The sequence below is a fragment of the Mobula birostris genome, chromosome 4 (assembly GCF_030028105.1).
Source record: "Mobula birostris isolate sMobBir1 chromosome 4, sMobBir1.hap1, whole genome shotgun sequence".
NCBI classification, from domain to species: Eukaryota; Metazoa; Chordata; class Chondrichthyes; order Myliobatiformes; family Myliobatidae; genus Mobula; species Mobula birostris.
The window spans coordinates 6,692,414-6,718,817 of NC_092373.1; the positions used below are offsets into that span (position 1 = coordinate 6,692,414).

General features: G+C 46.8%; 1 protein-coding gene across 2 annotated transcripts in view; it reads right to left on the bottom strand.

Moving 5' to 3' along the window:
* Positions 1 to 26,404, bottom strand: part of LOC140196145 (phospholipase D1-like) — a 225,430-nt gene that overhangs the window by 73,189 nt on the left and 125,837 nt on the right. Inside the window, exons 14-16 of one of the 2 annotated variants that reach the window (XM_072254881.1) lie at positions 21,608 to 21,814; positions 20,918 to 21,140; positions 12,807 to 12,908 (exon numbers count right to left, since the gene is read on the bottom strand). In XM_072254881.1, the coding sequence (XP_072110982.1) occupies positions 12,807 to 12,908; positions 20,918 to 21,140; positions 21,608 to 21,814 (532 nt within the window). The remainder of the gene's footprint in view (positions 1 to 12,806; positions 12,909 to 20,917; positions 21,141 to 21,607; positions 21,815 to 26,404) is intronic. The other variant, XM_072254882.1, reaches the window with a different exon arrangement.

Genomic DNA, 26,404 nt, shown 5'->3' on the forward strand with positions numbered 1-26,404 from the left:
CATATAGATAACATCCACCACTTTACCCATGTCAACTTTCCTAGTAACCTCTTCAAAAAATTCAGTAAGTCAAACATGACCTTCCATACACAAGTCCATGTTGACTGTTCCTAATCAGACCCTGTCTATCCAGATAATTATATATATCATCTCCAAGAATACTTTCCATTCATTTACCTACCACTGACTTCAAACTCACAGGCCGATAGTGGCTAGGTTTACTTTTAGAACCCTTTTTAAACAATGAAACAACATGAGCAATACGCCAATCCTCCGACACCATCCCTGTTTCTAATGACATTTGAAATATTTCTGTCAGAGCCCCTGCTATTTCTACACTAACTTCCCTCGAGGTCCTAGGGAATATCCTGTCAGGATCTAGAGACTTATCCACTTTTATATTCCTTAAAAGTGCCAATACTTCTTCTTCCTTAATCATCTTAGTTTCCATAACTTCTCTACTTGTTTCCCTTACCTTACCACAATTCAATATCCTTCTCCTTCGTGAATACCAAAGAAAAGAAGTTGTTCAAAATCTCCCCCATCTCTTTTGGCTCTACACATAGCTGTCCACTCTGATTCTCTAAGGGACCAACTTTATCCCTCACTATCCTTTTGCTATTAATATAACTGTAGAAACCCTTCGGATTTATTTTCACCTTACTTGCCAAAGCAACCTCGTATCTTCTTTTAGCTTTTCTAATTTCTTTCTTAAGATTCTTTTGACATTCTTTATATTCCTCAAACACCTCATTAACTCCATGCTGCCTATATTTATTGTACATATCTCTCTTTTTCTGAACCAAGTTTCTAATATCCCTTGAAAACCATGACTCTCTTAAACTTTTAACCTTTCCTTTCAACCTAACAGAAACATAAAGATCCTCTACCCTCCAAATTTCACCTTTAAATGACCTCCATTTCTCTATTACATCCTTCCCATAAAACAAATTGTCCCAATCCACTCCTTCTAAATCCTTTTGCATCTCCTTAAAGTTAGCCTTTTTCCAATCAAAAATCTCAACCCTGAGTCCAGACCTAATGGCGAGCAAAATAGTGAGAGTTCTTTCTCGAGCTGAGTGAAGACTTGGAAACAATTCTGAAACTCACTTTTCAGCCATGATATTTGTCCTTGTACCTGTCCATGTTGTCATTATTCCCACGAGCGACAGGCACAGACTGCAGAGAGGGGAAATGAGCTGGGTTGCTCCGGGATAGTTGCATCTCCCACAGGCCTAATTTAATTTGAAAGGCACGAATGCTGTTGTAGTATGCCGTAACAAGTTTGTTGCGGCCTTGCATGTTAACATTAAACACATTTAAGTGCTCTGTTATATCCACCAAAAATGCAAGATCATGAAGCCAGTCTGGGTCATCCAACTCTGCCACTGGCTTCCCTTTCTCATTCATGAATAGTCCAACTTCCACACATAATCGAGAAAAACGTTTGAGCTCAACCAGCGACTTCAGTGTGGTAGGGTAGGCCGTGTCCAATATTACTTTCGGACAAAAGAGTGTCAAATTGCTGATGGTTGAGTCCCTTGGCTCTAATAAAATTAACTGTTTTGATTACTACATCCATGACATTGTCCATTTTCAGGCTCCTGCTACATAACGCCTCTTGGTATATAATACAATGAAAATTCCAGAATTCCTGCTCTGGATTCCCTGTCTGAACTTTCTCTCTGAGTTTCACAACAACACCTGCCTTTTCCCCGACCATGGATGGTGCGCCATCTGTTGCCACGCTGACAGCGTGACTCCAGTCAACCCCCAGTCTGTCCAAGGCCTCGATGAGGCAGGAGAAAACGTCGTTCGCCGTTGTGGTGTTTGTCATGGGCACCATCTCCACAAACTCCTCGGTGACGGTCAAAGAAGCATCAACACCACGAATAAGTATTCCCAATTGAGCTACATCAGTCACGTCGGTGCTCTCACAGTTGCAATAGAGAAGGCAATAATGACTTCACTTTGTCTTTTAGTTGACTGTTCAAATCTCCTGCAAGGTCCCCGATTCTCTCTGCCACAGTATTTCTTGACAAGCTAATATTACCAAAAGCCTGTCTCTTCTCAGGGCACACCAGCTCAGCCGCCATCAGCATGCATGCTTTGATGAATTCCCCTTCTGAGTATGGCTTCGACGCAGCAGCTATTTTGCTGGCAATAACATAGCTGGCTCTGACAGCTCCATCATGAGTCTCTCAACTTTTGGTGAACACTGATTGCTGTGTTTTCAGAGCTACTTCAAGCTCGATTACCTTTTGCGCTCTGGGTCGTCCTGCGCACTTGACATATTTTTCTCCCTGTGACGTCTCAGAGTGTCGTTTGATATTGTACTCTTTTGCCACAGCCACTTGTTGCGAGCATATCAGACACACAGGTTTGCCGTTGACCTCACAGAAGAAAAAAGTGATCTTTCCAATTATCGTTGAATATTCGACCTTCGATGTTAACTTTTCTTGGAAAGCATTTTGAACCACAGCAGCAAACGGTCTCAGCTTTGCCACAGGTGTTACTTACCTGAGTACTCTGTGTGTTTGTACTGTGTCTGACGTAAGTGGGGCCCTAGTGGTCTTCAGTGCAGAGTGGTAGGTGCTTATGCACAGCGGGTGGTTAACTGCCGCCTATTGTTTTCCAAGTACACACAGCAAGCTGTCGGAGCAGCAGACAGCACAGACAGCGGTGGGAGAGAGAGTGGCTGTCATACCTATACATAATAAATGGTCGTAAATATACTTTTTTTCCCCAAATCATCCCGCGGGCTGGATTGCACCCCTTTGCAGGCCGCATCCAGCCCGTGGGCCAGTAGTTTAACACTCGGGACATAAAGGGAAAAAATAAAATTTTAAAAATTACTTTGAACTATCAGAGTATATACCATATATGTAACAACCCTGAGATTCTTTTTCCAGTGGGCATACTCAAAAAAATATTAACAATACTCAAAATAATAATAATAAATAAGTAATAACTATTGAGAACATGAGATGAAGAGTCCTTGAAAGTGAGTTTGTTCAGTGGGAACAGTCTAGTGTCAGGGTGAGTGAAGTTATCCCCTCTGGTTCAGAAGCCTGATGGTTGAGGGGTAATAACTTTGAGGTGGTGTGAGTCTCAAGACTCCTGTACTTCCTGCGCAATGGCAACAGGAAGGAGGTATCGCTCACCTGGCTCAGGTGACCTCTCTCGAGGTCGAGTCCGTGTATGAGGAATTCTCGTCCACACGCCGGAGGCCTGAGCCCAACAACCAAGCGGCCGGTGTGCAGTAGGGCTGGGGGTACATCCATTTAGATTAGTGACTGACCTACGATTCAGACAGCTTGCTAAGGAGCAGGCACGCAATTCCTGTACAGCACTGTCAGTAGAAGACAGGGCCTCTTCCTGCTCTCAAGTTCCTGTCTCACAGGCTCAGAGCAACTGTGGTTAACTGAGGCTTAAAACATTTATCAAAATTCAGAATCATGATCAGAATCAGATTTACTATCACTGGCATACGTCAAGAAATTTGTTGTTTTGTGGCAGCAGTACATAATAAAAATTCTATAAATTACAATAAAAAATATATATTAAAATCAAATTAACTATGTAGTGGAAAAAGAAAACAAAAACTCTGGAGGAAGTGTTCAGGGGGTTCATTGCCCTTTCAGAAATCTGATGGCGGAAAGGAAGAAACTGCTCAGAAAATGTTGAGTGTGCGTTTTCTGGCTCCTGTACCTCCTCCATGATGGTAACAATGAGAAGAGGGCATGTCCTGGGTGATGGGGTCCTTAATGATGGATGCTGCCTTCTTGAGGTATCACCTGCTGGATGCTGGGGAGGCTGCTGCCCACAATGGAGTTGGCCAAGTTTGCAACTTTTTCAGGTCCTGTGCAGTGGCCCCTCCGTACCAGACAGTGATGCAACCAGTCCGACTGCTCTCCAGGGTACATCTGTAGGAATTTGCGAGTCTGTACAAATTTCTACAAATCTGGTGAAATACGAAGTATCTGGACATTTTATCTGATGGAAATTCTTAAAATAGTTCATAAATATAATTCCACAAATCTTGATAACTTATCTTGACTCTAATCTCAAACTTATTTATACTGAAAGACACAAATTGCAGTACATTCTAAATACTCTATACACCGGATATTTGCATGACACACAAAACGCTGGAAGAACTTACAAGGTCAGGCAGCATCTACGGAAAGACCAAAAGACATCAGAATCAGGCTTTTCGGCCCATTGAGTCTGTTCCACCATTAAATCATGGCTGATTTATCATCCCTCTGAACCCCACTGTTCTGCCATCTCCCCATAATCCATGATGCCTTTACTAATGAAGAACCTATCAACTTCAGCTTTAAATATACCCAATGAATTGGCCCCCACGTTGGTGGCAATTAATTCCACAGATTCACCACTCTCTTGCTAAAGAAATTCCTCCTTATCTCTGTTCTAAATGAATGTCCCACGATTCTGAGTCTGTGCCCTCTGGTCTAGGACCCCCACTATAGGGGATTTTCTTTCTACATCTATTCATGGAAAGGAATGAAGAGTTGACATTTTGGGCTAAGACTTAGAGGAAGGGAAACACTCTGGGCAGTTTGATAGAATAGGTGTCCTGATGAAGGGACTCAGCCTGAAACATTGAGAGCTTATTCATTTCCATGGATGCTACCTTTCCTGCTGAGTTCCTCCAGCATTTTGTGTGTGCTGCTCTGGATAGAATGGATGTTTGGAGCATCACGCCCTGCATCACATTATCACTTCAGATGGAAGAGGCTGCAAGGTTCAGGTACTTATCCAGAGATTCCCAGCTTCTGCACGGTTCAGGTACTTATCCAGCGATTCCCAGCTTCTGCAAGGTTCAGGTACTTATCCAGCGATTCCCAGCTTCTGCAAGGTTCAGGTACTTATCCAGCGATTCCCAGCTTCTGCAAGGTTCAGGTACTTATCCAGCGATTCCCAGCTTCTGCACAGTTCAGGTACTTATCCAGCGATTCCCAGCTTCTGCAAGGTTCAGGTACTTATCCAGCGATTCCCAGCTTCTGCAAGGTTCAGGTACTTATCCAGCGATTCCCAGCTTCTGCAAGGTTCAGGTACTTATCCAGCGATTCCCAGCTTCTGCACAGTTCAGGTACTTATCCAGGGATTCCCAGCTTCTGCACAGTTCAGGTACTTATCCAGCGATTCCCAGCTTCTGCACAGTTCAGGTACTTATCCAGCGATTCCCAGCTTCTGCAAGGTTCAGGTACTTATCCAGCGATTCCCAGCTTCTGCAAGGTTCAGGTACTTATCCAGCGATTCCCAGCTTCTGCAAGGTTCAGGTACTTATCCAGCGATTCCCAGCTTCTGCACAGTTCAGGTACTTATCCAGCGATTCCCAGCTTCTGCACAGTTCAGGTACTTATCCAGGGATTCCCAGCTTCTGCACAGTTCAGGTACTTATCCAGCGATTCCCAGCTTCTGCACAGTTCAGGTACTTATCCAGCGATTCCCAGCTTCTGCACAGTTCAGGTACTTATCCAGCGATTCCCAGCTTCTGCACAGTTCAGGTACTCATCCAGGGATTCCCAGCTTCTGCACTAGACTCAGCACTGGGGCACTGCCTACACAATGAGGTTTTGTTGGGGGGGGTGATATGATCTGGAAGACAGTAACAACTATGGGACTCCATATGAATCTTGCAGTTAAAACTGGCTAATGTTTATTGACCCTGCAACCAAGAAACACACATCAGTTTTCACAGAGGCATCAGCAGTGAAAAGGGTGAGCATCCTCAGATTCCTGGGTGTCAACATCTCTGAAGCTCTCTCCTGGGCCCAATGTATTGATGCAATTATGAAGAAGGTACGACAGCCCCTCCATTTCACTGGGAGCTTGAGGAGATTTGGTTTGTCATCAAAGACTAGAGCAAATTTCTACAGATGTACCGTGGAGAGCATTCATACTGGTTGCATCACTGCCCGGTGTGGAGGGACCACTGCACAGGATCTGAAAAAAATGTGCAGAGGGTTGTAGATTCAGCCAAATCCATCATGGGCACCAGCCTCCCCAGCATCCAGGACACCCTCCAAAGGCATTACCACCTCACCATCCAGGACATGCCCTCTTCTCATTGCTGCCATCAGGGAAGAGGTACAGGAGCCAAAGGACATATTGAGGTTTTAATAACAGCTTCGTCTCCTCCACCACCAGATCGTAGGCCCTCAGCATACATCTTTGCTTTTATGTTTTATAATACACTTCCTGGGTGACAGGGTGGAGATACATCTTCCAAAGAAGGTGTAATGCGCTCATTCCCTCCGTTAGAATGAAGGTCAACCTTGTGCAAGGTGTAGCGCCTGCTTAGCCCCCGATCAGGGTCGTGTGACGTCATGAGAGCATGTGGCAGCTGGTGCAGATCACAAGCCCTGGTTATGCAACCGCTGATGCCAGGCAGACAATCCCTGAGCAACACACATCAAAGTTGCTGGTGAACGCAGCAGGCCAGGCAGCATCTCTAGGAAGAGGTGCAGTCGACGTTTCAGGCCGAGACCCTTCGTCAGGACTAACTGAAGGAAGAGTGAGTAAGGGATTTGAAAGTTGGAAGGGGAGGGGGAGATCCAAAATGATAGGAGAAGACAGGAGGGGGAGGGATGGAGCCAAGAGCTGGACAGGTGATAGGCAAAAGGGATACGAGAGGATCATAGGACAGGAGGTCTCTTAAATCTCTGAAGAATATTGATAATGGTTGGGGTCACCCGTCTTGTAAAGACACTGCCAGAAGGTAATGGTAAACCACTTCTGTCGAAAAACTTGCCAAGAACAAACAGGGTCATGGAAAGACCAAAATCAGCTACATCATACAACTTGACATGGGACGAACAAATGATATTTCTTATTGTAATTTACAGTATGTATTGCACTGTGCTGCTACCTGTGACGAAAGACCAAGTTATCAGAAGATTTATGCTGATGAGAGAGATAAGAGAGACAAATAGAGAAACGTTCAAAATGTTAATGAGAGAGCAGAGAGATTAATGAAAAGAGACACAGTCCCGAGTATTGACAGACCGGTTGCTTTGAACCTGAACTGTTTGAAGTTTGATGGACAGGCGATACCCCAGCAGGGGAATAAAAGGAACAGGTTCGCTAAGGCAAGACAGACACCACGAGATCATGAGATAACGAGATCCTGGAAGTGCGGTGTGCCCCCCCACAAGCTGGTGGGAGTTTGGAGGTCTGGTCGCGGGAACAACCATAGACGCACAGGGTGGAAAGGTACGATCGGTGGGAACCTGGTGTGTGTGTCTGCCCTTGCCTGGGTGCCGGGTTCACCGCAGAAGAACGATCGCATCCGGAATGGAGGGGTCACAGTCGGTGACCTCAGAAAACATTAAAAAGGGCTCGCCCGAAAGCTGACTGCGGAGGAACATCAAGGTCTGTCTGAATTCGATTTGCATATCATCATTCGCTCTCTCTCTCTCTCTCTCTCTCCAACGGCACGACAGCTATTGCTGTGAACTGTACTGAGCTGAACTCCGCGTCACTTGAGACTGATCATTTTACCCCTAGACTGCGATAGAGCTTGTTTGATTCCTATTATCCTAGTTCTGTGTACATGTGTGTTTTATCATTGCTAATCCATTGCATTTATATCCTTTCGATTAGAGTACTGTGTTACTTATTTCTTTAATAAAACTTTCTTAGTTCCAGTAATCCAGACTCCAACTAAGTGGTCCATTTCTGCTGGTTCGGCAACCCAGTTACGGGGTACGTAACATACCGCAAAACTACAAAGTTCATGAGGTACTGTATGTCAGTGATAATAAACCTGATGATGGATGCTGGTTTCTTGCAGCAGCACTCCAATCTCCATGTTGGGGTAGGTTTTTCCGTGCTGGGTTGGGCTGCAACAACTCTGTTCAAGGGCATTTGGTGTTTCCGTTCCAGGCTGAGATGCATCTCAATCAATCTCAGGGTAGTATTAACAGATTTTGTTAATAAGTATACTTTAACTTCATGGAGTCATACAACACTACAGCATAGAAACAGGCCCTTCGGCCCATCTGGTCTGTACTGAGCATTGATTTGCTCCTACCTCAGCACAGCAAGCTCCTGTTGAAGTTCGTAAATAAATTAACAGGACAGCAGGAGGGCCCGTTGACCTCAGGACAAGCACCTTATCAAAACAATGGCTGTTGAAATTCTGACGCACTTGGAACAAGACGCCACGAAGATGGAAAGAGTGTGGAGATCTACGAGGCCATTGCTGGACTTGAGGGTCCGAGTGATGGGAAAGGGTTGAGCTGGTTGGGACGTTTAATAGTGTGAGCGATGATCTTATAGAAGTGCACAAAATCATGAGGGGCATGGATATGTGAATGCACACAGTCCTTTCCCCAGGGTTCGGCAATCAAACACCAGGGGGCAGAAGTTTATGATAAGAGGCACAAGGTTTAATAGGAACCTGAGCAACAACTTTTTCCCACACAAAGTATATGGAAGGAGCTGTCAGAGGAAGTGGTTGAGGCAGGTTCACTAACAACATTTAAAAAGTACTTGAAACAGGTATATGGATAGCAAAGAGTGAAACATTGGTCATATGTACATCATAACATCAAAAAATACAGGAAGGTGCTTTGTTTGTGTCAACAAAAAACACAGTCCAACGTGTGCTGGGAGCAGGCGATGAGTGACACCAAGGTGTGCTGGGAGCAGGCCATTAGAGACACCAAAGTGTGCTGGGAGCAGGCCATTAGAGACACCAAAGTGTGCTGGGAGCAGGCCATTAGTAACACCAAGCTGTGCTGGGAGCAGGCCATTAGTAACACCAAACTGTGCTGGGAGCAGGATGTTAGTGACTCCAAGGTGTGCTGGGAGCAGGCCATTAGTAACACCAAGCTGTGCTGGGAGCAGGCCATTAGTAACACCAAGCTGTGCTGGGAGCAGGATGTTAGTGACACCAAGCTGCGCTGGGAGCAGGCCATTAGTAACACCAAGCTGTGCTGGGAGCAGGCCATTAGTAACACCAAGCTGTGCTGGGAGCAGGCCATTAGAGACACCAAGGTGTGCTGGGAGCAGGTCATTAGTAACACCAAGGTGTGCTGGGAGCAGGCCATTAGAGACACCAAGGTGTGCTGGGAGCAGGCCATTAGAGACACCAAGGTGTGCTGGGCGCAGGTCATTAGTAACACCAAGGTGTGCTGGGAGCAGGCCATTAGTAACACCAAGGTGTGCTGGGAGCAGGCTATTAGTACCACCAAGCTGTGCTGGGAGCAGGCCATTAGTAACACCAAGGTGTGCTGGGAGCAGGCCATTAGTAACACCAAGGTGTGCTGGGAGCAGGCCATTAGTAACACCAAGGTGTGCTGGGAGCAGGAAGTTAATAACACCAAGGTGTGCTGGGAGCAGGAAGTTAGTGACACCAAGCTGTGCTGGGAGCAGGCTATGAGTGACCTTATGTTTCTGGTGCCAACATAACATGCCCACAACTTACCAACCCTAACCTGTATGCCCTTGAAAAGTGGGAGGAAACTCCCACTTTTGGAGCACCCAGAGGAAACACATGCGGTCACGAGGAGAACGTAGAAACTCCTTATAGACAGCGGTGGGAATTGAACCCTGATTGCCGATCTCTGGTGCTGTAAGGGGTGCTAACTGTTCCACACATAGAGATGTAGACCAAACCTGGGCAAATAGGACTGGCGTAGATAGGAGTCTTGGTCAGTAGTGTTTAATGTCATAGACTCATAGAGTACAGTAACAGGCCCTTCAGCCCATCTAGTCTGTGCAAAACACTTAATCTACCTAGTCTCATCAACTTGCATCCGGAACTTAGCCCCTCACATCTCTGCCATTGATTGTACCTATCCGAATTTCTCTTAAATGTTGAAATCTAACCTGCATCCACCACTTCTGCTGGCAGCTCAATTTACTCTTCTGAGTGATGTTCCCCCTCATATTCACCTTTCACCCTTATCCCATGACCTCCAGTTCTAGTCTCACCCAACCTCAATGGAGAAAGCCTGCTTGCATTTACCCTGTCTATCCCTCTCATAATTTTCAATACCTCTATCAAATCTCCCCTGATTCTCCTATACTCCGGGGGATAAAGTCCTAACTTATTCAACATTTTCCCGTAACTCAGATCCTCAAGTGCCAGCAAAATCCTTGTGAGTTTTCTCCATACTCTTTGGATATTATTGATATCTTTCCATAGTCAGGACACCAAAACTGCACACAATACTCCAACTTTGACTGACAACTTCAGAATATCATCCCAATTCCTTTATTCAGTACTTTGATTTATGAAGGCCAATGTGCCAAGAGCTTTCTTTATGACCTTATCTACCTGTGACGCCACTTCCAAGAAATTATGGATCAGTATTCCCAGATCCCTGTTCTACCAACTAGTTGAGCCAAAAGGCCTGTTTCCATGTGGGATAAGTTTATGGAGGTTGAAATGGCCTCCATTTACCAATTTACATCAAAGACATCTCCCACAACTCTGCAGCAGTCCCCCAATTAAAGAGCCAGTTTTGGCTCCTGGCTGGGGCTGTTGGCACACTACATGGAGAAAATGAAGCTTGGCATATCCTAGGTTGGTCCAGGTTAAAGTGTCATCAACATTCACAAGCAAGCAAGCACACCACATAGCAGTGGTGGGAAACGGTGGGCTGGATCGAGACTCCAGCACTGGAACTTACTGAAGAATCAGCCAAGTACCAGGCCGATGATCTCCGAGGGGAGGCTGTCAAAGGCTGGGCTTCAGCCTTGGGGAAGATGGCAACACGATAATTACGTTCAGTGGCCACTTTATTAGTACCGTACACCTGTACCCATGTTCGTTAGTGCAAATATCTGATCAGCCGATCATGTGGCAGTAACTCAATGCACAAAACCATGCAGACGTTGTCAAGCGGTCCAGACCAAACAGCCCACTCCCTCACAGGTAAAGCCCTCCCCACCACTGAGCACATCTACGTTGAGCACAGTCACAGGAAAGCAGCATCCGTCACGAAGGACCCCACCACCTACGCCATGCTCTCTTCTCACTGCTGCCATCAGGCTCGTGATTCAGAAGGGATAACTTCACTCGCCCCAACACTGAACTGTTCCCACAACCTACGGATTTATTTTCAAAGACTCTTCATCTCATGTTCTTGATATTTATTGCTTATTTATTTATTATTATTGTATTTCATTTTTTTCTTTGTGAATGCCCAAAAGAAAATAAATCTCAGGGCAGTCTATGGCAACATATATGTACTTTGATACTAAATGTACTTTGAGTATTTTGATTGGGTGAGAAATGTGATCTAAATGACTTTCAACGTGGAATAATTGTTGGTGCCAGATAGGGTGGCTTGAGTATCTCCAGATCTGCAGATCTCCTTGGATTTTCAGGCACAACAGTTTAGAGTTTACAGAGAATGGTGCGAGAAACAAAAAAGTATTCAGTGAGCAGTGGTTCTGTGGGTGAAAATGCCTTCTTAATGAGAGAGGTCAGAGGGGAATGGCCAGACTGGTTCAAGCTGACAGGAAGGCGACAGTAACACAAATAACCTCACGTTACAACAGTGGTGTGCAGAAGAGCATCTCTGAATGCACAGCACGTTGAACTTTGAAGTGGATGGGCTACAGCAGAGAAGGCCACAAACATATACTCAGTGGCCACTTTATTAAGTACCTCCTGTGGCTAATAGAGTGGGCGCCGAGTGTTTTTCCATTCAAGACTCGCAATGTCGTGACTGCCACGGAAGGTGTATTCATCCTGAAGCCTGTTCAGCTACCACCCATGCCCATGACAGAGCGGGTTGGGACTGTGTTCCAGAACCATAATCAGCTTTTGCTCTCTTTTTTAAAATATTTACTTTTTATATTTCTTATTGTAACTTACAGTAATTTTTATATATTGTAAAGCAGCAATAATTTCATGATGTATGAGACATGGAAACCTAGGCTCAGTGTACCTCCTGTACCTAATAAAGTGGCCACTGAGTGTATGCCCGTGATCTTCTGCTGCTGGAACCCAGTCACACCAAGGTTTGACAGGTTGTGCATTCAGAGATGCCCTTCTGCACAACACCGAGTTACTGTTGCCTTCCTGTCAGCTTGAACCATTAAGAAGGCGTTTTCATCCACAGAACCACCACCCACTAGATTTTTTGTTTGTTTTTTGCACCTTTCTCAGTAAACTCTAGATTGTTGTGCATGAAAATCCCAGGAGGTCAGCAGTTTCTGAGATACTCAAACCACCCCATCTGGCATCAACAATCACTCCATGGTTAAAGTCACTTAGATCACATTTCTTCCCCATTCTGATATTTGGTCTGAACAACAGCTGAACCTCTTGACCATGTCTGCATGCTTTTATGCTTTGAGTTGCTGCCACGTGATTGGTTGATTCGATATCTGCATTAATGAGCAGTTGTACAGGTGTACCTCATAAAGTGGTTATGGAGTGTTAAACAATACAGCACGGTACAGGCCCTTCAGCCCACGATGTTATGCTGTCCTTTCAACCTACTCTGAGATCAATCGAACCTTTCCATCCTACACAGCCATCCATTTTCCTATCATGCCTATGTCAGTGGCAGTAAATGTGGTTCTGATTCAGATTCTCAGAGACGAGTGCATTGACCACCAGGCCACAGTAGGTGGCACCCCATCGACAGTCCACCAGCAGCCTCCTTGCATCCCATTCTGACCAGCAGACACCGACAGCCTGAGCGACACCAAAGCCGAAGCGGCCACCCATAGCTCCCCGGCCTGGCGTCCGGAAGGAGCCCCCATTGCCAAAGCGGACAGAGAGCAGGGTGCTCAACGTTCCGACTCACCGTTGTCCGGGAGGGGCGGCTCGGAGTCGCTGGACTGGTGGCGCAACCTCTTCAGGTGGGGCAACCTGTCCCTCAACAAATTCTGCTTGCTGTTAAACCAATCTGCGGAGAGGTCAAAGGGCAGCTGGTCTGGGATGGCGCTTGAACAACATCTGACCACCACTTCCCTCCCTTCTTCCTCAGAGCCCCTCCCCAGTGAACGAGAAGAGCCCCACCTTGTGAGGACAGCCTGGGAAGAGATCACGAACAGTGTCCAGGCCCAAGGGAGGCCAGGGACATTCTTGTAGCACAATGTGTAAGATGGTGCATCCGGACAGCCCTGCCTGGCTGCATCATTGTGAGGTACGGAAGCTGCAAGGCATTGGACCACAAGGACAGTAAAAACCGCCGAGACGATCACCGGGGTCTCCCTCTCACTATTTGTGACATTTACCAATCAGCATTGCAGATGAAGGACCCAAAGCATCGTTGAGGATCCCTACCATCTATCCCACAATCTCTTTGACTCACTACCATCCGAAAGGAGGTACTGAGGCATCAGGACTAGGACTGTCAGACTGGTTAACAGCTTCTTCCCTCAGGCTGTGAGACTAATGGATACCCTACCACCACCAAGGTCTCGTCATTACGACAGTGAGTTGTTTACTGTTTACCTGTGCTGTGCACTGTGTGCTTTTTGAATTATATTTTCTTAAAGTATTAGTGGTAATACTTTATTTTATGTGCTGTTGAGTGTGATATGCTTTGTGGGTGCATCATGGTCCAGAGAAATACTGTTTCCTTTGGTTGTACATATGGTGCACCAACCGTGAGTTGGAGAGCTATGAGACAGGAGGTGGCACACAGGTCCGGGAGCGAGGTTAAAAGGGGGAAAGCTTCGTGGGAACCCGGCTATAACCGGTGCACCAATCATGAGTTGGCGAGCAGGGCAGGTTCAGGCATAGCGGAGTGGTCATCATCAGAGTGGTCTGAGACAGAGCGGTAGGGCTTTGGCTCATTCGGGCTTCGGCCAGTTAAGTGAGTAAATGGACTTCATTTCTTTCTTGCTTTTTTTTTGAGGAATAGAGAGCATGTCTGTAGGGTTAGTGCTTTGCTCTGTGTCAGATGCGGGAGTCCTGGGAATCTTTCAGTCTCCCACATGGCCACATTTACACCAGGTGCACCGAGATGCAGCCCCTGAGAGACCGTGTTAGGGTTCTGGAACTGCGGCTCGATGACCTGCTGCTTATTAGGGAAAGTGAGCAGAAGACAGATAGGAGCTACAAGGAGTTAGTCACCCCCGAGGCTGCAGGAATTAGACAAGTGGGTGACGGTCAGGGAAGGGAAAGGAAGAGCTCAGATGGTAGAGAGCACCCCTGTGGACATCCCTCTCAATAATTGTTATCTCATTTTGGAGGCTGTTGAGGGGGCAGAGGATGACCACAGTGATCGGTTCTCAGTCTGGTTCCGTGGTGCAGAAGGGAGGGCAGAAGATGAGAAATGTGGTAGTCATGGGGGATTCCATAGTGAGGCGAACAGACAGGAGGTTCTGTCAGCCCTGATAGAGGTGCCTGCATGGTGTGTTGCCTTCCAGGTGCCAGGGTATGGGATGCCTCGGATCAGGTACAGAGTATTCTGAAGGGAGAGGGTGAACAGCCAGAAGTCTTGGTACATGTTGGTACCAATGACATAGGTAGAAAAAGGAAGGAGGTTCTGAAGAAAGAATTCAGGGAGTTGGGTAGAAAGCTGAAAAGCAGGTCCTCCAGGGTAGTAATCTCAGGATTGCTGCCTGTGCCACATGCTAACAGGTACAAGAATAGAATGATCAGGCATATTAATGCGAGGCTGAGACTGGTGTAGGGGGCAGAGCTTCGGGTTCCTGGATGATTGGGGCTTTTTCTGGGAGAGGTACGACCTGTGCAAAAAGGATGGGTTACACCTGAACCCTAAGGGGTCCAATATCCTTGCAGGCAGGTTTAATAGAGCTGTTAGGAAGGGTTTAAACTAATTTGGCAGGGGGATGGGATCTGCACTGATAGCGCTGAGGAAGGGGAAAACAGAAATAAATCAAAGATAGCGTGCAACAAAGATGATTGAAAGGACAGGCAGGAGATGAGGCACAATCACAGCTAGTGGGGTGAGTTACAGGGCAATAGAGGTATGTTGCAGTTAAAGTGAAAGCAACAGATACTGGACTGAAAGTGTTATATTTGAATGCATACAGCATAACAAATAAAATGGACGATCTTGAAATTCAGCTACTGACTGGCAAGTATGACATCGCGGCCATCTCTGAAACTTGGCTAAAGGATGGCTGCCATTGGGAGCTGAACGTCCAAGGATATACGGTGTATCAGAAGGATATGTTAGTAGGTAGAAGGGGTGGTGTGGCCTTCAGTATAAGAAATAATGTTAAATCATAGGAAAGGGATGACATAGGATCAGAAGGTGTAGAGTCTCTATGGGTTGAGTTAAGAAATGGCAAGGGTAAAAGGACCCTAATGGTAGTTGTATACAGGCCTCCAAACAGCAGCTGGGTGTGGATTACAAATTACAGCAGGAGACAGAGAAGGTGTGTCAGAAGGCTAATATCATGATAATCATTAGGGATTTTAACATGAAAGTGGACTGGAAAAACCAGGCCAGTACCGGACCTCAAGAGAGAGAATTTGTAGAATGTCTAAGGGATGGCTTTTTAGAACAGCTTGTTGTTGAGCCCACTAGGAGATCAGCTATGCTGGATTGGGTGTTGTGCAATGATCCGGAGGTGATAAGAGAGCTTAAGGTTAAGGAACCCTTAGGGAACAGTGATCACAATATGATCGAGTTCACCTTGAAATTTGAGCAGTAGAAATAAAATTCCAGTGTGTCCGCATTTCAGTGGAATAAAGGATGTTACAATGGCATGAGAGAGGAACTGGAAAAAGTTGACTGGAAAGGGACACTAGCAGGAAGGACAGCAAAGCAGCAATGGCTGGAGTTTCTGTGAAAAATGAGGGAAATGCAGGACAGATATATTCTAAATAAGAAGAAATTTTTGAATGGAAGAAGGACACTACCATGGCTGACAAGTGAAGTCAGAGCCAAAGTAAAACCAAAAGAGAGGGCATACACAGGATTAGATTATGAGGACTCGCAGTCCTATTTTACTGTCATTTAGTAATGCATGTATTAAGAAATGATACAATAACAAAAGCTAGCATACACTAGCAAAAGCTAGTGGGAAGATAGAGGTCTGGGAAGCTTTTAAAAACTTGCAGAAGGAAACTAAGAAGGTCACGAGGAAGGAAAAGATGAATTATGAAAGGAAGCTGGCGACTAATATCAAAGAAGATACTAAAAGCATTTTTAAGTATATAAAGGGTAAAAGAGACTTGAGGGTAGATATAGGAACAATAGAAAATGATGCTGGAGATATCCTAATGAGAGAAAAGAGATGGCAGAGGAACTGAATGTGTGTTTTGCATCAGTCTTCCCAGTGGAAGACATCTGCAGTATACTGGACATTCAAGAGTGTCAGGGAAGTGAAGCATATGCAGAGAAAATTACGACCGAGAAGGTGCCCAGGAAGCTTAGTGGTCTGAAGTGGATAAATCTCCTGGACCTGATGGAATGCATCCTTGGGTTCTGAAGGAAATAGTTGGAGAGATTGCGGAGGCATTAACGATGATCTTTCAAGAATCGATAGATTCTGGCATTGTACCAGATGACTGGAAAATTGCAAATGTTATTTAAGAAGGGTGGGATTCAGCAGAAAGGAAACTATAGACCTGACATCAGTGGTTGGGAAATTGTTGGAATCGATTGTTAGGGATGTGATTACGGAGTACCTGGAGGCACATGGCAAGATAGGCCAAAGCCAGCATGGTTTCCTGAAAGGAAAATCCTGCCTGACTTACATACTGCAATATTTTGAGGACATTACAAGCAGGGTAGACAAAGCAGATGGAGTAAATGGGGTGTACTTGGATTTTCAGAAGGCCTTTGACAAGGTGCTGCACATGAGGCTGCTTAGCAAGATGTTGTTGTTGTTCGTCCTTCGTAGTCGAAGATGACCATGGCTTCCAAGTCAAATGGGAGATTGGTGGCTGTGGGTCTGGAGGTGACTGATGAGGCCAATCTGGGCCCTGAAGGCTCGCCCACATGTGGGACACAAGTGGGTGGGTGCTGTTGTGGCAGTGGATGCTGCTCGGACCTTGCGCACAGCGTGCTTTCGTTGCGCCTCGATGATGCGCCTAAATTCAGCTGCACGGGCTCCTGTGGTGATCTTGCTGCGCCAAGCTGGACGGTCGAGGGCAAGCGTCTCCCACGTGTTGATGTTAACAAGATAAGAGCCCATGGAGTTACAGGAAGTTACTAGCATGGGTGGAGCATTGGCTGGCTGGCAGAAAACAGAGAGTGGGAATAAAGGGATCCTATTCTGGCTGGCTGCCAGTTACCAGTGGAGTTCCACAGGGGTCAGTGTTGGGACTGCTGTTTTTTACGATGTACGTCAATGATTTGGACTATTCACTTAATGGATTTGTGGCTAAATTTGCCGATGATACAAAGATAGGTGGGGGAGCAGGTAGTGTTGAGGAAACAGAGAGCCTGCAGAGAGACTTAGATAGTTCAGAGCAATAGGCGAAGAAGTGGCAAATGATATACGGTCTTCGAAAGTGTATGGTCGTGCATTTTGGTGCAATGTTGGCATTCATTTCTAGAGGTATAGAATATGAGAGCAGGAATGTGATGTTGAGGTTCTATAGGGCACTCATGAAACCACACGGAGTATTGTGTGCAGTTTTGGGCTCCTTATTTTAGAAAGCATAAACTGACATTGGAGAGGCTTCAGAGAAGATTCACAAGAATGATTCCAAGAATTTAAGGGTTACCATATGCGGAACATCTGGCAGCTCTTGGGCTGTATTCCCTGGAGTTCGGGAGAATGAGGGGGGAGCTCATAGAAATATTCCAAATGTTAAAAGGCCTGAACAGATTAGATATGGCAAAGTTATTTCCCATGGTAAGGGTGTCTAGGACAAGACGGCATGACTTCAGGATTGAAGGATGTCCATTTAGAACAGAGGTGCGGAGAAATTGCTTTAGTCAGAGGCTGTTAAATCTGTGGAAGTTGTTGTCACGCCTGGCTGTGGAGGCCAAGTCATTGGGCGCATTTAAGGCAGAGATAGATCTGTTCTTGATTAGCCAGGGCATCAAAGGGTATGGGGAGAATGCAGGGTAGTGGGGATGACAGGAAGAATTGGATCAGCCCATGATTGAATGGCAGGGCAGATTCGATGGGTCGAATGGCCTACTTCTGCTGTTATATCTTATTGTCAAATGACAACAAATCAGAACTTGGTTTTGAATAGTCCACCAGCTTCAATCATTCACTTTCAAAGGCTTGGGATCTCACTCTTGCCCTCATGTTGGATTCAAATTGCACTTCAGAATCACGGGAACATGCTCAGGGCTGGTGCTGAGGGAGATCCACACCATCTCCTTCCAGATAAGGTGCTAAGTTGTGTCGCCGAAGTGGACATGAAGGATCCCGTGACTACGGCCACGGTGGATTAGCGGTTAGTGCAACACTATTACAGCTTGGGGCGTCAGAGTTTGGAGTCCAATTCTGATGTCCTCTGTAAGCAAGTTCGTGTATTCCTTCCTGTGTGCGCGTGGGTTTCCTCTGGGTGCTCCAGTTTCCTCCCACAGTCTAAAGATGGACCATTTAGCAGTTTAAGACCACTAGACCATAAGATATAGGAGAGCAGAAAGGCCATTTGTCCCATCGAGTCTGCCTCGCCATTTCATCATGGCTGAACTATTTCCCTCTCAGCCCCTGCCTCCTGCTTTCTCCCTGTATCCCTTCATGTCCTGGCTAATCAAGAATCTATCAACCTCTGCCTTATATATACATAACGTCCTGGCCTCCACAGCTGCCTGTGGCAACGAATTCCACAGACTCAACGCTCTCTGGGTAAAGAAATTCCTCCTCATCTCCGTTCTAAAAGGACACCCGTCTATTTTGAGCCTGTGTTCTCTGGTCTTAGACTCCCCTATCATAAGAAACATCCTGTCTACATCCATTCTGTTGACATGTTTCAGTGAGATCCCCCCCTCATTCTTCTGAATTCCAGTGAATACAGGCCCAGAGCCATCAAACACTCTTCAGATGACAAGCCATTCAATCCTGGAATCATTTTTGTGAACCTTCTCTGAACCCTGTCCAATGTCAACACATCCTTTCTTAGATAAAGGGCCCAAGACTGCTCACAATAATCCAAGTGAGGCCTCACCAGAGCCTTATAAAACCTCAACATTATATCCTTGTTTTTATATTCAGCCTCTCAAAATGAATGCTAACTTTGCAGTTGTCTTCTTCACCACTGACTCAACCTGCAAATTAACCTTTTGGGAATTCTGCACAAGGACTCCCAAGTCCCTTTGCACCTCAGATTTTTGTATTTTATCTCCACATTTAGAAATAGTCAATTTTTTTATTTCTACCAAAGTGCATGTCCATCCACCTCCTGACACTATTCCATCCGTCATTTCTTTGCCCATTCTCCTGATCGGTAGAGTCTCTGCTTCCTCAGCCGTACCTGCCCTCCATCTATCTTTGGATCATCTGCAGACTTGGCCACAAAGGCTCAATTCTGTCATCTATTGTTAATTATTAATTGGTGATTGCAAACTGTCCTGTGATTAGGCTAGGGTTAAATCGGTGGGTTGCTGGGTGGTGTGGCTTGAAGGCCGAAAAGGCCTGTCCCACACTGTACCTCGAAATAAATAAATAAACTTGGCAAAGGATTCCGTGACCTGCTGCTTATCTGATGCCATGTCTGCAGTCCGTGATGCCTGCAAGCCTATTTTGCACATCACCTGATTTTTCACTGACCGCCTCGGTTCAAAGATCTGCTGGACTGTGAACCGGAAGTGATTATTAGGCCTGACTCTAGGATGCAAAATAAAACCTCCCAGAGCCAGGAATACCTCACCTGCTTTTGGCAAGGACTTTGGGAATGTGATTGGGATCCAAGCTCTCGGTCCCATTCTTAAGACATCCCCTTTCATATTTATAGAGAGATCCAGCAGAGAAAAGACTCTTCCAGCCCTTTGAGTTGCAACACCTGACAACCCCGATTTAACCCTCACCTAATCACAGGACAACTTACAGTGACCGATTAACCTACTAACCGGTCCGTCTTTGGGCTGTGGCAGGAAACCCACACGTTCCATGGTGAGCACGTACACAGGCTCCTTCCAGAGGACTCGGGATTGAGCTCCGAACCCCGGCACTCTGAGATGTAATCGTGTCGCAGCAACCACTACGCTCCCCTGGCGCCCGTGCCTGCCTTTGTTGGACCAAGCCGTAATTGCAGAATTATCACTGAATATACAGCTAAGTATTTATATGGTGGTTAACCATTCCCGAACTGGAAAGATAACAGGCAGGGAAGAAGACAGGAGCTGGGCAAAGAGTCTGAGTGAATAGCCAGATAATAAGGGAGGGCAGAAATGTAGGTTCACAGTGGAACTAACCCCACCGTTCCCCAATCCAATCCCACCACGGGATGAGGAGATAAGGTCCTAGTACGGAGCTCAGAAGGGGCGTTCTACAGTGTTGGTCCCTGTTGCTTCCCCCATCCCTTGGGAGGTGATCCTACTGCACAGAGCTGCCTCCACTGCTCCCCCTCACTCCCATCCTCAGGAGGGGGTCCTACTGCACGGAGCTGTCTCCACTGCTCTCCCTCACACACCCCCGGAAGGGGGTCCCACCGTTGGACCTAATGTCGCTGTAACCCCTCACCCCCACACCCGGGAGATGGTCCTACTGCATGAGGTTATCTCCACAGCTCTCCCTCACACCCCCGGGAGGGGGTCCCACTGTCCACGCTGCTACCTCACATTGCCCTCCCCCCCAAGAGGGGGGAGCCCTACGGGGCTCAGAGCTGTCCATGTTGTCCCTCCCCACTATTCCCCACTCCTCCTTGGGAGAGGGTCCTACAGTGCTCAGAGGAGTGCTGGGGGTTGGCCCCTCCCCACTGCACCCCACCCCCTGGGAGATGGTCCTACTCAGAACAAGGGTGGGGTCCTACCGTGCTCGGAGCTGTTCCCGTTGTTCCCCACCCCCTGCGAGGAGGTCTTACCGTGTTCGGAGCTGTCCACGCTGTTTACGCTGTCACTGTGTTCCAGGTTCTGCCTCTGCAGCCGCTTAACCAGGTTGAGGGTCTTCTTCGGCCTGCCAATGCCCCTCATCCTGGCCGCCGTCTCCTCCTCCGTCATCTCCTGCACGTCATCGCCGCCCCTCTCCAGCATGACCTTTGCCGTGCTCACCTGGGCCTCCTGCTTCTCTCCGGGCGCGGATGCCGACTGCCAAAACACAGGGAGAGAATCACCGTCAGAAGGCGGTGGTCCGTGAGGGGAAGGGGGGGGTGTGGTTTTCAATGGGTCGCTGCACCAATCTGTCCAGTCAGTGGTAACGAGCCAGTGGTGGGAGTCTGCCCTGTGCGCTGGAAGAGGTCCCCGCCACACCACTCCATCCCAACCCCGGACCCGGAGTACTGGGCGTTGGCCAGCCCTCTTCAGAAGACTGGCACCCACCCTCACCACCTAAAGATATTCAGACACACACCCACACACATCCTCAGACACACCTAGCCATCAACACTCAAACCCATATTGTAGACACACCCTCAGACGCTCAAACACAAACACACACAGATGCAAACATACACACACTCACACAAACACATACACACACAAACTCACATTCTCCCTGGTCAGAGTTGCCCAACCAGCTGAGCCAGCGAAGGGCATCAGACCAGGGTGGTCCTTACCACTTGGTTGGCTGTCGTGGCGGACAACGTGTTCATGCTCCGTGTCACGCTGCCCACGTCCGTCAGCCGGTGTTCGTCGTCATCCCACCTCCCATAAGCCAAGTCAATGCCTCCGACAAAGGCCACTGACTGGTCGATGACTACCAACTTCTCGTGGTGTGCCCAGAGGTAGACTGAGGAGGACACGTGGTCGGGGTGCCTCATCACCTGAGAGAGGGGGAGGTCACAGAACAGGGGGCCATCAGTAGGAGCTTGTACAATTACCCAGCTCAACCAAGACATTCTCTCCTCTCCCATCAGCCAGAAGATACAAAAGCCTAAAAGCCTGTACCACCAGGCTCAAGGAAAACTTGGAGGGCGGAATGAAGTTAAGATGGCGCTAAATGGTGACTCCTTTGCCTGCATCTTTGGAAACAGCTCTTGAGGGAAGAGCCTCAAGATGGCGAGGCGCCGCGCATGCGCAGCTCTCCGGTGAAAATTATATCGTATCCGTTAAATAGGGGCCATGGCCAATTCTGATTTGATGGAGACTGGATGTGAAAGCACAGAGGAACATCTGGAGAAATTTCTGAAACGCCCGTTCGCTGCTGTCGTTACTGCGTGGTCAGGAATCTTTCGGAGGGTAGGCCTCAAATTCCCCGGCCTTGCCTGCTTTTGGCGACCGAGAAGGAGGTCGAATCGTTTGGCCAGAGATGGCGCTGAGTACTCGGTGTCAGAGAGCTGATCAGAGCTCGAAGTTTTCGGATGACACAGAGTCGGATTGTGGTCGGCGTGGCAGGGAGAGTTTTTCTTTCTTCTCCCGTCTGCGTGAGATGTGGGACATTTGAGAAACTTTGAACTTTACTGGGCTCATGGACTTCTTCATCAAGTTATGGTATTGTTACACTGTTGTAACTATATGTTATAATTATGTGGTTTTGTCAGTCTTTTTAAGTCTTGGTCTGTCCTGTGTTTTGTGATATCACACCGGAGGAAATAATGTATCATTTCTTAATGCATGCATTACTAAATGACAATAAAAGAGGACTACGTGCCTTCATAATCATTCTATCTTTGATATCTCTTTTTTCTCCCTTTTCAAGGTTCTTGAGTGCTCGGTGGAGGGCACTGATGCTTTTTTTCTGGTGGGCGAGGGGGGTTGTCACTTTGCTGCTGCGTATACGTGGGAGGGGGAGCTGGGGGGGGCTTCACGGTTCTAATGTTTAACTGTCATTCACACTCTGGCTTTGGTTCTTTGTGGGAATGGGACCTCCTTTCAGGGCCTCACGACTGGTCGTTGTTTGTTCTCACAAGGACACGGCCTGGAAGACTAGCACGCCTTCAGGGTGCCGGATCTTCGTGGCTCTGGAAACGGGATTGATTCAAGGCCGGTGCCCCTGACTGAGTCATTGCAGGAGAACACAGAACATTGGGAGCAGCGGTTTGGCTGCTGGCTGTTTGTCCGAAGAGCTGCCCCTCTTTGGTGCACACTCTCTGGGCGCAGAGCTCGGAAAAAGTGACGCAACAGAGTTCTAACATCATAAATCAGCAATTTGTTTGTTATGTCTCCCCTCTCGGTGGTAAATGGGGACACCTCTTTTTCCTTTATTAGGTGGTACGTCGAATTACCAGGTGAATGAGTAGTCGTTGGGGTACTACAAGTCTGAGGCTTTATTGATGCTTTGCTGCATGCTTGAGTGCTCGGTGGGGGGTGCTGATGCTTTTTTTTGCTGGTGGGCGAGGGGGGTCGTCACTTTTCTGCTGCGTATACATGGGAGGGGGGAGCTGGGGAGGGGCTTCAGGGTTCTAACGTTTAACTGACATTCATTCTTTGGGGCACTCTGTTTTCGTTGATGTTTGTGAAGAAGAAGAATTTCAGTATGTATATTGTGTACATTAAATGTACCTATTGAACTTCTACCCAATTGTTCTAAGATAAGTGAATGGTTCCTTAGTGTGATAAAATAGAGTCTTGACCTCACAATCTATTCATCACTCTATTGTCTGTCTGCACTGCACTTTCTCTGTAAGTGTAACACTTTATTCTGTATCCTGTTATTGCTTTATCTGGTTCTACCTCAATGCACTGATCTGATGAAGTAATCTGTATAAGACCATAAGACATAGGGGCAGATATAGGCCATTCAGCCCATTGAATCATGGCTGATTTATTATCCTTCTCAACACTATTCTTCTGCCTTCTTCCTTTAACTTTTGACGCACTAATTAGAACCTATAAAACTCCGCCTGAAATATGCTCAGTGACTTGACCTATACAGCGCCAGAGGCAATGAATTCCACAAACTCAACACCCTCTGGCTAAAGAAATTCCTCCTCATTTCTGTTCTAAATGGAAATCCCTCTATTCTGAGGGTATGCCTACACTACGCCGGATAATTTTGAAAACAAAGCTTTTTCTCTTCGTTTTGACCTTCTGTCCACACTGAAACGGTGTTCTCATCCCCCGAAAACAGAGATTTTCAGAAATAGTCTCCAGAGTGAATAAATCTGAAAACGCCTAATATCCGTTGTAGTGTGTACAGGGTAAACGGAGAGATTTAAAAACGCTGCCATGACAACACCAGAACAACAATGCTTTTTCTGCTTCTGCTTGGTACTGCGCAAGCACTGCCGGACGGCTGTTATAACGCGCAGTCGGTGTGAACGGCGTGAGAGTTAAATTGTAAAGTGAGCTTTTTTGACTATTTAAAAACGCTGTCATGACGTGTTGGAACAGACGTTCGTTGTTTTCTTGAACGCAACCAGCTAACAATTTCAGAACAGACTGCAATGAGACTGAAGCCAGAAGGGTTAGAAATGTACTCACCAAATACTTTGACCCATAGCTTACTGAATAAATAAGTATACTCACTTCGCCCTGTTTTCTGTCCTTGCTTGTATGAAGGTGCTTTACCTATTTATGCAAGTACTTCTCTGACAACAGATGCGTAACAGCCTAATGTAACATTGCATGGAAATACAAGATAACACTGATGCAGACGTTTTATACATTTAACATGGCGCTTTATTAATGCAACAGAGTTAGTCAGTTTTTCAATGTTTGTCGTCAGCCGGGTCATACTGTCCGTGAACTCCCTGTTGGTTGCCTCCATATGCTTCAGTATTTGTTTTTTTTTTGTTTTAAGTCCTCCTGCGCGAGAGCCAAGAGCAATTCCTTTTAAGTTTTCCTACTCTGTAACTGGACAAACGCGTACTAAGTATACCGTTTCCTTTTCGCTTGTTTTCTGTGTATCCTGTGCATGCCCAGTAGGAGGAGTTTCGCCCATATATCCGTTCTAATGTGGATGGAGATGTTTTGAAAAACGCTTAGTGTGGACGCCTGTCATTTTTACTCAAAACCGGCGTTATCAAAATTATCCGGCGTAGTGTGGACATAGCCTGAGGCTGTGCCCTCTGGCCCTAGACCACCCCACTATAGGAAACATCCTCTCCACATCTACTCTATCTCGGCCTTTCAATATCTAGGCCCCTCCTCCCCCACTTTTTTTTTCTTGCTGAAGGGTCTCGGCCTGAAACGTTGACTGTACTCTTTTCCATAGATGCTGCCTGGCCTGCTGAGTTCCTCCAGCATTTTGTGTGCGTTTCTTTCAATTTTCGATAGGTTTCAATGAGATCCCCCCTCATTCTTCTATATTCCAGTGGATACAGTCCCAGTGCCATCGAATGTTCCTCTTTCATTCCCAGGATCACGCTTGAGAACTTCCGCTGCACTGTCTCTGATGCCAGCACATCCTTTCTTAGATAAGGGGCCCAAAACTGCTCACAATACTCCAAGTGCAGTCTGACCAGTATCTTATAAAGCCTCAGCATTACATCCTTGCTTTTATATTCTAGTCCTCTCAACATGAATGGTAACATTGCATTTGTCTTCCTTACTACTGGCTCAACCTGCAAGTTAAACTTTGGGGAAACCTGCTTGAGGACTCCCAAGTCCCATTGCACCTCTGATCTTTGAATTTTCTCCCTTTGTACAAAACACTTCACACCTTTATTCTTTCTACCAAAGTGCATGGCCATACACTTCCCGACACTGTATTCCATCTGCCACTTCTTTGCCCATTCTTCCAATCTGTCAAAGTCATTCTGCAGACTCCTTGTTTCCTGAACACTGCCTGCCCCTCCACTTCCCTTTGTATTGTCTACAAACTTGGCACCAAGCCATGAGTTCTTTACACTGGTTTTAAATCTTTCACCTCTGAAATTAAACCTATGCCCTCTCATTTCCAACCCCCTCCTTGGGGATGAAAACTGCGTGCTTTCACCTGCCTGCTCGTACTCCTCACCTGTTGAGCAGATCCAAGTTCCTGGCCATCAACATCTCAGAAGATTGACCTTGGGCCCAACATAGTGTTGTGATTGTAAAGGAGGCACGACAGATGGTGATGCAACTAGTTAGAATGCTCTCCGTGGTACATCTGTAGAAATTTGCTCAAGGTTTTGTCTCTGCAAACTGACTCCGCAAATCTATGACTACAGACCGGTGGCATTGACCTCCCACATCATGAAGACCCTGGAGAGACTTGTTCTGGAGCTGCTCCGGCCTATGGTCAGGCTACACTTAGATCCCCTCCAGTTCGCATACCAGCCCCGACTAGGAGTTGAGGATGCCATCGTCTACCTGCTGAACCGTGCCTACGCCCACCTGGACAAGCCAGCGAGCACTGTGAGGGTCATGTTTTTTGACTTCTCCAGTGCGTTCAACACCATCCGCCCTGCTCTGCTGGGGGAGAAGCTGACAGCGATGCAGGTGGATGCTTTCCTGGTGTCATGGATTCTTGATTACCTGACTGGCAGACC